Below are 13,258 nucleotides of genomic sequence, written 5' to 3'. Positions count from 1 at the left end.
TGCCTGATCTTGATCGCTGCATGGCAGTACAATGCCGAGGGTGCGCACAGACCACTGGCAGCTGGGAAACATTTGCCCAGAAGCTCCCTCGCTGCCTCCGGGAGTACACAGGCACTAAGGCCAGCTATGCAGTTCCACCCCACCAGTCCTCCTTCGAGTCCCAACACCGAGCCCACTTCAGGCAGACCACCTCCACCTGCACTTGTCAGGGACAAGCAAGGCACTGGGCTGTAGAAGGTTCTGGAAGAGCTGAGGGTGCCCCACACATGCAGCCCCAGCCTTCCACGGCTCCCTCACCTCGCCCTTCACCACAGGAGAGCTCCTGCCTCGCCGTGCAGCCCGCGGTCGCTGCCAGCCCACCCAGGTGCCGGGGGACGATGGCCGCAGGCGCCCGCGGCTGGGAGGCAGGCGCAGGGCCCCCTGCACTGTCCTCCCCCCCCCCCCAGCATGTGCGGTCTCGGGTGTGTGTGTGTGTGTGTGTGTGTGTGTGTGCGCGGAGGGGGGGAGCGAGGGGGCGGACACAGTGGAAATTTCCACTCCCTGCAGCAGCCACAGCCACCGCCGCGGCGGCGGGAAGGCGGGCACAGGCCCTGAGCCGCCGCGTGGGGGGGAGGCGGTGCCCGCGGCTCGGCCCGCCCGGCTCGGGCCCTCTCCCCGGAGGCTGCTGTCCCCTTCCCTCCCTGCCGGCCCCCACCTCCCCGAACCCGGGCAGCAGAGCAGCCTGCGGGCCATGGCAGCCCCCCGGCAGGCGGGCGTGTGCGGGGCGGAGGCGGCGCTTGGCGCGGAGAGGGGGCGGTGCGGCGGAGCCTGCGCAGCTGCCGGCGCCCTTTAAGCCGCGCCGCCCGCTCACCCGCCTGGGTGTCTGTGCAGCCTGGGAGCCGCGCGGGCAGGAGCCGTCGCCAGCACCGCCTGCTGCCGGGGACGCGCCTTCCTCCTCCGGTTCCCCTCCTCCCCGGCATCGCTGCCCCCTCCTTCCCGCTCTCTGACCCGCCGCATCCCCGCTCCTTCCGCCACAGCCAGCTCTAAGATGCCCCGCTATGAACTGGCTTTGATCGTGAAAGTCATGCAGAGGGTGAGTGAGGGAGGGGACACGGGAGGGAGGGAGCCAGATGGGACCCGACAGACACTCTCTCCCTGTCCCCGGCGTCCCCTCGGTGCCTTATCTCGCCACCGCGTGCTGCCCGGTGGAGCACGGGAGTGCGCGGCCGGTCCCTTCCCGGGGGCGAGCGCTGTCCTCCCTGGCCTCTCCCTCCACGCCATGCAGCGGGGCCGCGCAGCGCGGATTGGACTCCCCATGTGTCTTTGCCCTCTCTCCCCTTCCTCTTTTTCCTCCCTGCTCCCTTGGAGAGTTTGCTTAGCTGCTGCCCTAGAGCCGCAGTCACCTTCTTTCCCCCCCCTCCCGTTTGGTCCGCAGGTAAGCAGATCCCCCGCTGGGCGAAATCGATGCGTTTCTCCCTCTCTTATCTCGCCCTCCCCTCCCTGCCCCGTGGCTGGTGCAGGTCAGCTTAGCCCCTTCCTTGCCTTTACGAGGTGGTGCAGCCAAGTCCCCTTCTTCCTCTGCAGCACCAGCGCTTCCCATTGCCGTGTGCCTCAGTGCCTCATCTCTCCCCATCCCCCAGCACCTGCGATGGTTTTGCTGGCACCTCGCTAGGTCCCCTCTCCTCTTCGAGGCCTTGCGGGGAGCCTCGGTGGGGCAGAGCGAGGGCTTGCTCTGGCAAGCTTCCCTTCACGGGATGCCAGCTCCAGCCTCTCCGGCCCCCTCCGTACCACGGGAGTCTCAAGAATTAATTGTTTCTTATTTTTACTTCCCTGCCGTTGCAAACACAAGTTGAGCTCCGCTGATATGGCTCCCCATATCAGCCACGGCAAGGGTTGCTAGCCGTTGCCGCTGTTTTTGGTGGCGTGATGATAAGCCGTGGTGTGAGCGGGTGAGGTTATGTGATGCTCCGTTTTACGAGAGCTGAATCTGTGCAGGGGATGAGTGCACTTGTGTGTAGAGATAATAAAACAGAAGCACCTCCGTGTAGAGGGGACCCTTTATTTGGAAAATAATAGCTGATACCAGCCCTTTTTGCCACCTTCTCTGCCCTTTGTTTATTTGCTACTTTCCAGCTTAATATGCCGTGCTGGTGTTGGAATGTAGCAGCACTTATAGCTAGGCTGTAGCCTTCTGATCTGACCCAGCACAGACATGCTTGCTCTCGCATTTAATCTTCATTTAAATGAACATGTGTATCTGTTATAAAATAGCAGGAAGCTAAATAGCTTTGTCGTATTTCTTTTGTAGTTATAGGAGCATGTCTTCATGTGTTACATGTGCTACATCTACTAGTACATTTCCATTCATTTTACATGTACCATCCACATGTCGGGGTTGATTTTTTTAACTTGGTTTAACTGCAGAAGCTTGTAGTAGACTTCTCAGGTGAGTCCTCTAGTGGAGAAACACGGCAACAGGGAGAAAAAAATCTGGTGACATTGCTGCACTGCCTCGCAGAGCAGCATTTGCTCTGACAAAACACGATGCATTTGAGCTTGGGTTGTCAACATGTAATTATTTTTTCTTTTTCCCCACACCCCTACCCATCAGTGTATGAGCCATAGGTAAGGCGTTGAGATGCTTTTTGTGAACATGCTGTTAGTGTGGGAGATGCAGTATGCTGAGCAGACACTATAAATGCGGAGCAGGGCAGAAAGTGTAGCAAGTATGACATAATGTGGAGATACAAATGAACTGACTACTCGGAAGGGATGTCAGGGAGTGTTTTCTGGTGCAAAGGATCGTTGGTTCCTAAGATCTGAGCACAGACATTCAGGGTTAAGCTTTTAGCTGCAAGATGCTTCTAATGAGCATGGATGCGTTCAGGTTTTAACATCTGCAACGTTCTCCTCTGAAGTTTAACTCCAGTATATTCTTTCCTGATAGATGTATTTTAAAGTGTTCTTTTAGCTCCATGGTTATGTTAAACTGCTTAAGTTTTGGTTCAGGTGTACTGCTGTTTTTAACCTACACCTGTTGTATTCCAGGTGCCTTTTTTTTTTGGTTGTTGTTGCTCTTGACAGTACACCAGATGTAGGTGCTTTATTTGTGTGTGTTCCAGTATCTTGCTACTGCTGCTGCTCTTGTGTAATGAGAACACTTGGAAAAAAAAAATCCGGTAGTGGTTATATGCTTCATGGTGCTGCTGAATCCTGGGAATGGGGTTGCTTTAATGACCCCCTTAGCAGTGCATAATCTCAACTGGAATGCCAACTTCAGTTAGCCAAAACATGGAGACCTGAATGTGTGGCTGGTAAACCAGTCTGAAATTATGGAGTGACTAAATAACTCCTTCCTTTACAAGTTGGGGAGATCACGTACAGGCCCGAATAAATCGTACTGACACCAGTGTTTCTCGATGAAGCTACCACGGACGAGGTGTTCACTGTCTGGCTGTGTCAGACCCTCTGTGCAGTGGCTGTGTGCTGCAGTGCCTGCTTTAGTTTGAGGCTTGAGCAAGTGTGGACTCCTCTGTTGGTGTCTGTGGCATCCTTCCTCATCTCTGGTAGCTCCCCTGCCTTGCAGGGAAAAGAAAAAAGTAAGCTGCTGCTGCTCAGCTTCATTGCCCTTCAGGGCTGTCACTAATTCCTGTGAGCTCCCTGGCAGCTTGAGTGCAAACCTTCTCATAGTTACAGTCTGGGAGATTTTCATGGCTCTCTTCAGAGGCAAACTTTGTGATTCTGTGGGGTTTCCCTTACCCACAATTGTTTTTAGTAGTTACCTTGGCATTTTCATAGTTCTAGGCAAAATAAATCCCTCAAATTAATTTTTTGTTGTTGTTGCTGTGAACTCTGTTCCCTAGCACTGCTTGCGTTCAAACTGGGGATTCCTCCTCATTCTGCTTCTGCATGTGGTTTCTGTTGTGAGCTGTGGAGCCTGCTGTGCAGCTGATCTCCCTACACAGCTAGCCTTAGCTTGGGCACAGGACAAGCATGACTCTTTGGTCCTTCCTGATGCTCCAGTGTCTGCTTGGCAGACTCTTCAGCTTTCCTTTTGTGTCTTAAAAATGCAAGACCCAAAGGCTTGGGGGTAGGGAAAAGCAGCAAAGGGAGAAACTTTTCAACTTTGTCATCAGTTGTCTGCATGTACTTGTCACAAGAGCTTGTGACTTTGTTCTGAAGTCAGAACTGTGCAGTCTCTGTCCTGTTGCACAGGTAGTGTATGAGCAGGTAACTGACTTGCACTAGAAATACTGTATTTGTAAATTACCTGTGGACAGAGTCCTTGATCAGCAGAGATCCCAGTCAGTGACTCTTAGGAAAACAATAAGAAAAAATGTAAAAATAAAAAAGCACCCCGAAATAAATAAAACCCCATACTTCTCTATGGTATCACTGTATTCAAAGAGTAGCTGCAGTGAGGGCTTGGATTGTATTCCTCCCTGTGTGAGTATATGGAGGAAATGCTTTGGGAAATTAAAGGTATGAGGCCAGTGAAGTGACTGAAACTTAGAGTGGAAATAATGAATTTTGCCCACGTGTGTGGCTTTCTACACTCCAACATGCAAATGACAAATAGTATGGTGAGCTTGTGGAATTTAATGGCAGACTTGCTATCAGTTTCGTGCAGACATATGTAAACAACACATTGCCTACCCTCTAGAACCTGAGTCAAAGACCACAGTTGTGGTGAAGGTAGAGGTGCAAAATGAAGGCACAGCTGTTCATGTTCTAACCTTTACTATTCATAGCAAAAGATGAACTTCTAATTATTTCTGTCTTTCTCCCAGGAGAGTCATCTTTGCTTTCAGCTGGGGGATTATGGCAGGGCAGGACCTTCAGCAGGAAAGGGTAGTGACCAGCTAGTGCATTAGCAGGAGTTGTGGCTGGCTGGAGAGAGCTTTTCAGAGAGACTTCCTCTTCCTACCCTTCTCGTCTTGCCAAAACGCTCTCGAGAGCCCGGGGGAAGGAAGTGTGTGGAGGGGGGGGGGGGGGGCGAGGGGGGAAGGGAAGGGAAGGAAGAGCTGGAAATGGCTTCCTATTGCTCTGATGCTGTTTTACAGACTGACCACAGGGCGGCAATGCGAGATACCCTCCAAGAAAATTTGGCATCCTGGGGAACCTAGGACAGACAGAGATGGTGGCGGTATTTCCATGCTGCTCTTGGTGCTGCTCGGCTATTGCTAGCGGGGACACCCGTCTTCAACAGAACAACTTTGTAACTGGAACTGAAGTGAATGGACAGTTTGCAAACACTTTATATTTGCATAATTAGCTGAAAATGAAGCGTATCAATATTTTATTAGTGACATACTCTTCTCCCTCACTTCACCTGTAACAGATGACAAATACATTGTATTGTGTCATAGTCTAAAACCTGATTACCTTGTTTCAGTAAATGCTAGACTAATGGACCCATCCACCCACCTCAGTGCATCTGGGCTCTCCGTTTGACTGGCACGTTCACACAACATAACTTGTCTTCAGCATCTGTTTGTTGCCTTTGGAGTGGATTGCCATGTTTCAAAAATTCCCTACCTGCTGTGGAGATCATTAGCTATTTTAGGAAAGCCAAAGTAATGGGCAGTAGTGTTGCTTGACATCTTGAATATTGCACTTAATTGCCTTGTAGGCAGCTGCAGCAACTGGGCTTTTGATATTGTAGTTGCTAGGAAGAAGTGGGGCAGAATGAAAAGGGCACTGAGCAGGCAGATACTGGTTTCATTTTTTTTCCTGTTTGGTAAACCTACCTGTTCCTGCAGTTGAATTGTGTATATTCCCTGCCCCTCTCCTTTACTAAGCAGGTTAAAATTACACAGAAGTTTTCCTCTGTTTCCTTTGACTTTTTTAGTTGGCTGAAACAGGCTGCTCTTCACAATAGTACGCCTAGCAGGGAGGGACCCTTGTGTTTGGGCTGGTGCTGAAAAGAAGACCAAAGAGTTGGAACTAGAAGACAAGACTGGAAGACAAGATCTAGTATTGACTCTGCTTGTAGGGTCCAGCTTTTTGTTTTCTGCCTTAAGCATTTCCATAAGAACAACTGGATTTTAAAGTGTGTTATGCAGACAGCATTTCAGAATTATACCGTTTTGGTTGATGTCTGCCTTTTTTCAATCGTAAGACTTGAGAGTGGTCCTTTTCTAAGTTTCTTCTAACTGTGGGATGTGTGCCTGGCTTTGGTTTTGGGCGAGGTAAAGGTTTAGTCTCTTCTGAAAGACAGCTTTTAAGCCCTTCTGTAGCAGGTAGTTGACAGCGAGGTGAATTTGGCAAAGATGTCCCACGTGAGTACTAAGCTGATGGTAAGAATAACAGACTGAAAAGCTTCTTGGTTTACACTGGCTTCTGCAGTGTATTGAGTTATGTGCTTCAGTAAGTGTAGGTAATGGGATGCCCTGGTTAGTTTTGCCACTCTTGTTCCTGAAGTTATAGAGCTGCAAGCCTGAGTGCTGAGGCAGGACTACGAGCAGGCCCTTGTGTCTGTGCTAGGGCTGGCAGACTTGGGTGGGATTTGGCTAGGCACTCTTCGGTGGAAGGAAATGGCAGCTTAACCTTTCAGATAAGGCTTCTTATTCCTGTTGCCTAATTAACAACGTGCTCTTCTCTCTTGGCTGTGTATCTCTCAGTATTTGTTCTGTGTGCATATGCATATATGTGGATGCACCATGTATATGAACAGGGAGATGTTTTGTAAACTTTGGCATGCAAGCAAATTCTGTCCTTCAGTAGTTAGGGCGGGTGGAGGGGGGGGGGAAGGAGAAGTTGTTGTGATAAAATAGCATTACTGCTCTCCATTATTGTAAAAGACCTCAAAAGTGACTAATTTTTAAAGATACCCATCATATTGCTTAGAATCAGCTGTTAAATTCAAATATGAATGTGTGTATGTTTCCTCTCTTCCAGTACGTCTTGCATATTTGGTAATGATGAAGGTTCTTGCTTTCTTTATGTATTCTTTCAGGAGCTGATTTCTCCAATTTTCTTGGTCCAGAGCCATAATGCTGGCAGTTTCCACCCCAGAATTACTTTGGTTGTTGGTGATTATTGATTGACTAACATAGTAGCCTGCTCTGATAAAAAGCAAGATTATTCTTTGCAAAGCTGCCCAGGCCTTTTCTGTTACAAGTCTCTGGCAATTGTTGCTTATGTGGAAGCAGCTGGTTGATAAAGCTGCATATACTAGCCTCTGTGCTACTTATCTGAGGGCAGCAGTAGTCACTGGGTTGCCCAGTGGATCAGGAGGAATATCACTGGTAGAGCATTATGGTACAGCATTCTGTATAAGAGCTGATAAGGTGAAAGGGGGAAAAGTACAAGGGAGGACAAATCTGCAAAACATAACTAGTTATGCAGGAGTGGAACAAGAAAGATGGGAAGTAAGGCAAGGTCTGTACAAAAGGAGGACCTGTAATGTGGAAGCATTAGTGCAAATACTGGTGCTGGAAATGAAAGAGAATGCATAATCCCTTGTGAGAGGGGGGGAAGGAAAGAAGCAGATAGTGTAAAGGAAGGTAATAAATCCTAGAAATACAATTGTGGGGAGCCACATAGGAACTATTCTGCTATTTCTTAGTTGTTTTTTTTTGTTTTATCCTGGTTTGCCCACTTGCAAGCCAGTCCTTGTGCTTCAGTTATGCAAATACCTATGGAATAATAATTAAAAACAAAGGTACACGCAGAGCATGGATACAGGAAGGGAATGTGTTCAGTGGAGTTGATGTGTTTGAGACTACTAGAATCAATGTTTGCTAGCTTTTAATATAGGTAAATACAAAACTTGATGTAGAATAGCACCATTTGTTTTATAGCCAAGATCTTTGTTTGATATCTTAAAATCATCAGGAAGGTGCAAGAGCACCCAGCAGATTAGGAATCTTGGAGGGTCTAACCAACTGGATCACATCTTTGTACCTTGCAGTTAAAGAAAACCTTCATCTTCAGCAGTGGCGGAGTTTTTGCAACACTTTTGTGATCGTGTGCTTCTAACAGGGTGGTAATGTTGGTCCTTGATGTCCAGAACACTTGATTATATGGTCCAAAATCCTCTACAGAAATGAAATCCTTGCATGCTTATGCTTGTTTTACCCATTCTCTTGCTGTTGCCCTTAGTAACTAAGTAATTCATTGAATTTAGGTAAATAGTACTTGCCAATGACAGTGAAATGATTGTGCTTCTGAACTTTAGGTTGCCACAAGAAGGAATTGAGTCTTTTGGCTCGGTGTCCCTCTGCAGAATCCAACTTGAGTATGTAAGCTGATGTGTTGGCACACTTATCTGGCAGGGAAATTCTGCCTGACTACCATCTCCTGGAGGAGACACCTCTTCCCACCTGCATTAAATGGCTTGCTTTCCCTGTTTGCTCTCTTGTGCTCTTGGTTACTGTTGACCATGTGCCTTCTCAGTACCCTCTGTCCTGTTCTGCTTCCAGTTCCAGTGTAGAAAGAAGAATGTCATCTGCAGCTGCAAAGAAAAGCATGGTTTCTGTGCTGAGGGATGGAACTGCTTGCAGTGGCAACCCATCTTTGAGTATCTGAGCTTCTGGTGGTGATCTGTTTGAGTTATAGCAGAGGCATGAATGATTCTGTTTACTTGCCAGAGAAGAGCAGCCCAGTTCTTCAGCAATGCTGAGTGGTACTCAGTACACAATGCTGTACTTTCTGCTCTTTTCAGAGAGCTCAGATAACATCTGGCACCCGTGTGAACAAGCTGATTCTTTGGACTGATGAGAAGAGAAAGTTCTTACCTACATGTTTTCTTTAAACTAATAGTCAGTTTATTTTAACTTGATGGACTAGTCTTTCTTAAGACCCATGTAAGGTAACTACAGTATGTCTTGGTAGGCATGGAGAAGATAGTTTTTCTGGTGTCTGTTTATTTGAACAAATAAGAAGGAACTTTCTGTCTCCTTTCTTCTGTCCCCAGCTTAACTCTCCCTTTCCCCTTTAGTTGTTTGGAGTTTCTTGAAAGAACAGTGGAAGCAAATAAATCCATTATTCCTGACAGTGCTGGGGACTGACTTATGGCAAAAGAAACCATTCAAATGTGCACGCCACAGGCGGTGGCAAGAAGTGGACTGTTGAGACACTGCTAGTGATGTTTGTTTCGGAAAATAAGCGATCTTTCTCTTGCTTTGCAGTTCAACAGTACTGTAGTTTCTGTTGTGTTTACAGAGTACTGAATGAGCACTACCATAAAGCTGCATCCTCTTTCTGCCCTTTTTTTCCCCCTCTCTAATTTATGACTCGGTGGGAGACCTAAATGGGTGTGTACACTTGGGACTGGGGGAAGAATGTTTAAAACCAAAACCAACTACATTGATCTGCTGCTCTAAAACTGACAGTCATAGTGCTCTTCAGCTTCAGTTGGCCTTACAGAGCTCCAGTAACTGCTTCTGTAATAGTAGCATTACATTTCTGACTGGCAAATGCAGTGTTGTTCTATTTCTTCTGCTGAACTGCTTGCTGTGAGGTTACTTATTTGTCTCATGTCTCCTTCAGCAGTCCTTTAGAAAAGGATCGAGAAGAATGTGTTGAGGAGCAAGCTTTTTCTGATGCTGCAGTTAAAGGAAGACCAGGATTGGAGCGATTCCTGATACCCCAGACAAAAAAGCGCACTGTGTGCTCATAACTCCTTTGAGTGACTGACTTGAACCTTGCACCTCAGATTGAACATTCATACTAGTGATGATCTGTAGAGTTGCCTCTGGGGCACCTGTGTTCTCGAAGGCCAGCAGAAGTGTTGATGCAGCAGAGCACATGTGGCAAACAGGTTAGTCAGGTCATTGCTGGTTTGGGTAACTTGTAAATGTGGTACTTTTCTACTTCAGCCAGTTGAGCTCCTGGGAATGCCAGTCCAGACCCTTAGCTGAAGTTATTTATTAGATGCTACAGGTCAACTTGTGCCTCTGAGCTTTCCTGCTTCCTGTGACATAACGCTGCTTGTCTCAAGTGGGATTCCTGCCCAGCTTTATTCCTTAGCTCCTGGTTTACAAGGGAAAATCCTGAAACTGTGGTCCTGGGTGTTTAGTGTCCTGTTCAGCAGCTGCAAGGATGGCCTCTGCTTTCTCAAGGGCGTGTATTACATAAGGACAAGTATCAGTTATTCAGTTATTATCAGTTTAGTTATTTGTATCAGTTATTCCATGAAGAACAATTGTGCTCCTTTTTTGTATTCTAGAGTGCTGCAGTAAATGGAATGAAGCTTTTTTCTCTTTTTCCTTCTTTTTTTTTTCTGCTTTTCTCCCTGAGATAAGCTACCTCAGAATGCATTGTTTGCTGTGGAGCAGGTAGGAACTCACCTGTGTGTCTGTAGCAGGTAGCCTGCAGTGGAGCAGCCCAGCCAACACACTCAGGGGGTTGGATGTTGTACAGGCCTGCTCAAGGCATGAGAGACTGTTGGATTGTTGTTTTCTGTGTAGGTGTTGAGCCTGGTGATGTGGGTATATTTCTTCCATGCAAGTGAGTTGTCAAGTAAGTAAAATGCTACCAGCATGAGTTAACATAACTGCTGCTTGAAGAAGGTGGAGAAGAGATCTGTTGCTTCTAAGAAAGAACCTCAAAACTACTTTGAAGTCTAGGAAAACAGTTAAGTATGTACTTTATTTGTTAACAGATAATAGTAGTGGACGCTCCTGTATGATATGTGGGCATTTGCATCCTCAAAATAACCCTTAAAGTGTTTGCCATTGGGACTGATTTTTTTTAACTGTAAAAGAAGAGGAAACTCAACTGAGAAACTTCCCATCTGCTGAGAAGAGAAATACACTAAGCAAAAAACAAATAGTTGCTTTAGGGCTGGAGCAGTTTGATTCTGGCATGCTAAAAGACCTGTTTTATTAGAAAAGCACTGTGGAGAAAGTTTTTCTTTAAAACAGTCATAAAAATTTCTCCTAAAAATCCCACCCTAAATCTGCTTCACATTATCTGATATCTCTTCAGGGAATTGCTTGAGACTTTTTTTTTTATTATAGGACAGGCTGCCTATTGGAGAGACATATGCATTGTTTCACCAGAGCTGTAGCTCTCTATCTTCAGACAAGAGGGAAGCACATTGTTTTGTGTCTTTGATATGATCCAGCCAGAAAACAGCCTTAGGGGGAAAAAAAATCAGTCCTTGGCAGCAGTGCAGTCATTCTGTCTTTTTTTGTTTTCTGTCAGTGCCACAATGTAATGCTGTTCTAATAACTTGAGATTAAACTCACATGGGGCGTCTCAAAAGTCCTTCTTAAGACTTGAGGTCATAACTTGCTGAAAGTTCAGAGGGACGAGTCTCATTTTTGTAATGAAGAAAGTTCCAGGGTTATTTTAGAATTAGGTCTAATAAGAAACTGGTACAAGAAGCTACTTTAGTACAGTAATTTAGTGACAGTGCAGCAGATTTGTAGCAGCTACTGAAAACTTTCCACCTTCCTGCTCAAGCAAGCTGAACCCTGCAAAATTCAGATGTTGATTACAGAGGTGATGTTTCGGGTCCCTGTAGGCTGGTTGTTTAAAATGCATGGTCTGGCTGTGCCTGGAGGTGGAAATGCTCAAGAAACTTCACATATTGTTTATCTGGGTTAGAATGAGCCCATTGTAGTTTGGCAAAGTATCCTAATTGAGAAATGTAACAATTTATTCAAGGGCAGCTGCATCTAATACTTGCACACTTTTCGGTGGGATTAACCATGTTTGTAGTAGTTCTACTATGGGCTTGGTACCTCTTGTATCAAATAAATGTATTTTTAACAAATATTTTTTTTATTTATGTATGTTACAGTATAATATAGTTTTGCAATGTCATTGATTAACATATAGGGGAGATGGTGGAAAGTGAACTGAAGTTCAAGTCTAACATTTTCCAGTAACGGAACAGGACAATAGACGAAGGAAAAAATTATTACTATTTCTGTAGTTTGCCCATTCCTCTGATTTTCTATGTGGTAGTTTTTCTTCTTTCCAGTCTGAGGAAAGTATCTTCTTCCCCTTTCTTTAAAATACTTACAGTTTTGGTATAAACATTGCAATGTAGTTGCATTTGAAAACTTTGCTGAAATATAGTAAAAGATGCAAAACTATTAAAGTGTTACTCAAAAGTGCTCAAAACCAAGAATAGTACATTATACTTGTATCTGGTTATGTCATATGATCTGAAGTGTTCACATCTTTGTATTGGATTAAACTAATAGACCATTTAACTACCACTTCATTTGTGGGTGAGGGTAAATGTGTATCCTTCTATGTAAGGATTTAAAATACATCTGTGGTTTGAGGCTTATGAGTATGATAAATTTAGCACACTACTGTAATCAGTCCATGTTGTGCCATGTCTCCGTAGTCTCTTTATTGGCTATAACTTCTGCAGAATGAATATCTATTCTCATGTGGGTTTGTGGTGGTGGTGGGGAACCCTTGTTACCTTTTTTGATTCTGAACTACTCTTGAAAACAGCCAGCTTGTATGAATACCATGAATGTGAATTTCTCAAGGCTGAAGTTGTGGTTTGCTGTAAAGTGTTTTAAAAATACATTTTTCTTAATGAGAAGCGCACGTTCTTGCATTAGCACTGTTGCTGCCTTTAGTAATGCACAAAGTAAGGGATGTCTGCATTTTCAGCCTTGACTGTATTTTTTATTGTGGTCTCTCTGAGAATCTGTAATGTTTTTATTTGCTCTCTTTTTTTTATTAACATAATATGCTACAGGGATGCTGAACAAGAGCCCACGCAAACACTAGAATGTTACACGATTGCTTTAGTTAATCATGGTTGAATTAATAAGGAAATGTGAGCTTCCACGTAGTGCTAAAGCACTTCTACAACTGAAGTGGAAGGGGGAATGCGTGAAGCTGTTGCTTGTAAGGCTTCTGAGGCTGGCAGACCTTATGGTCAGAAAAAAGATCCAGTGCAGTGATTTTTATTTATTTTTGTGCCTATATTTCTGTTACCAGTGGGTGGGAAAGAGGAATGGAGTCAGACCCTGTTCCTTACTCTTCTGTAATAATCTTGAGTACCAAAGGTTTGAGTTATGATTTTTAGACTAAACGGTTTCTTTGCTTTAGTCTTTCCGTTGCTGTGCACATTTGGTGTAGGAAGCAAAAAAATCTTATGTCCAGCACTCTCTAAACCCATAAAGGTTTGGGTGTGTACACCCAGGAGAGTGTATATAGGTAGAGGATACTTCCTACCATGTAGAAGATGGGATTAATCCTATCTTCATAGCGGAAGTAGGAGCTACAGTGCAGCTCTTAAGTGCCTCTTCCTCTCCAACCTGTTTGGTTGTCATATTATCCCCTTCTGTCCCTT

General features: G+C 45.5%; 1 protein-coding gene across 1 annotated transcript in view; it reads left to right on the top strand.

The window, feature by feature from the left end:
• The first annotated feature begins 824 nt into the window (after positions 1 to 824).
• The window catches only part of MRPS6 (mitochondrial ribosomal protein S6), a 47,143-nt gene continuing 34,709 nt past the window's right edge, over positions 825 to 13,258 (top strand). Inside the window, exon 1 of the mRNA XM_031051439.2 lies at positions 825 to 1,072. Coding sequence (XP_030907299.1) covers positions 1,028 to 1,072 — 45 coding nt within the window. The 5' untranslated portion in view covers positions 825 to 1,027. The remainder of the gene's footprint in view (positions 1,073 to 13,258) is intronic.

Source organism: Melopsittacus undulatus, chromosome 2 (genome assembly GCF_012275295.1).
Source record: "Melopsittacus undulatus isolate bMelUnd1 chromosome 2, bMelUnd1.mat.Z, whole genome shotgun sequence".
Lineage (NCBI taxonomy): Eukaryota > Metazoa > Chordata > Aves > Psittaciformes > Psittaculidae > Melopsittacus > Melopsittacus undulatus.
This window is presented reverse-complemented; position numbering and strand designations above follow the sequence as displayed.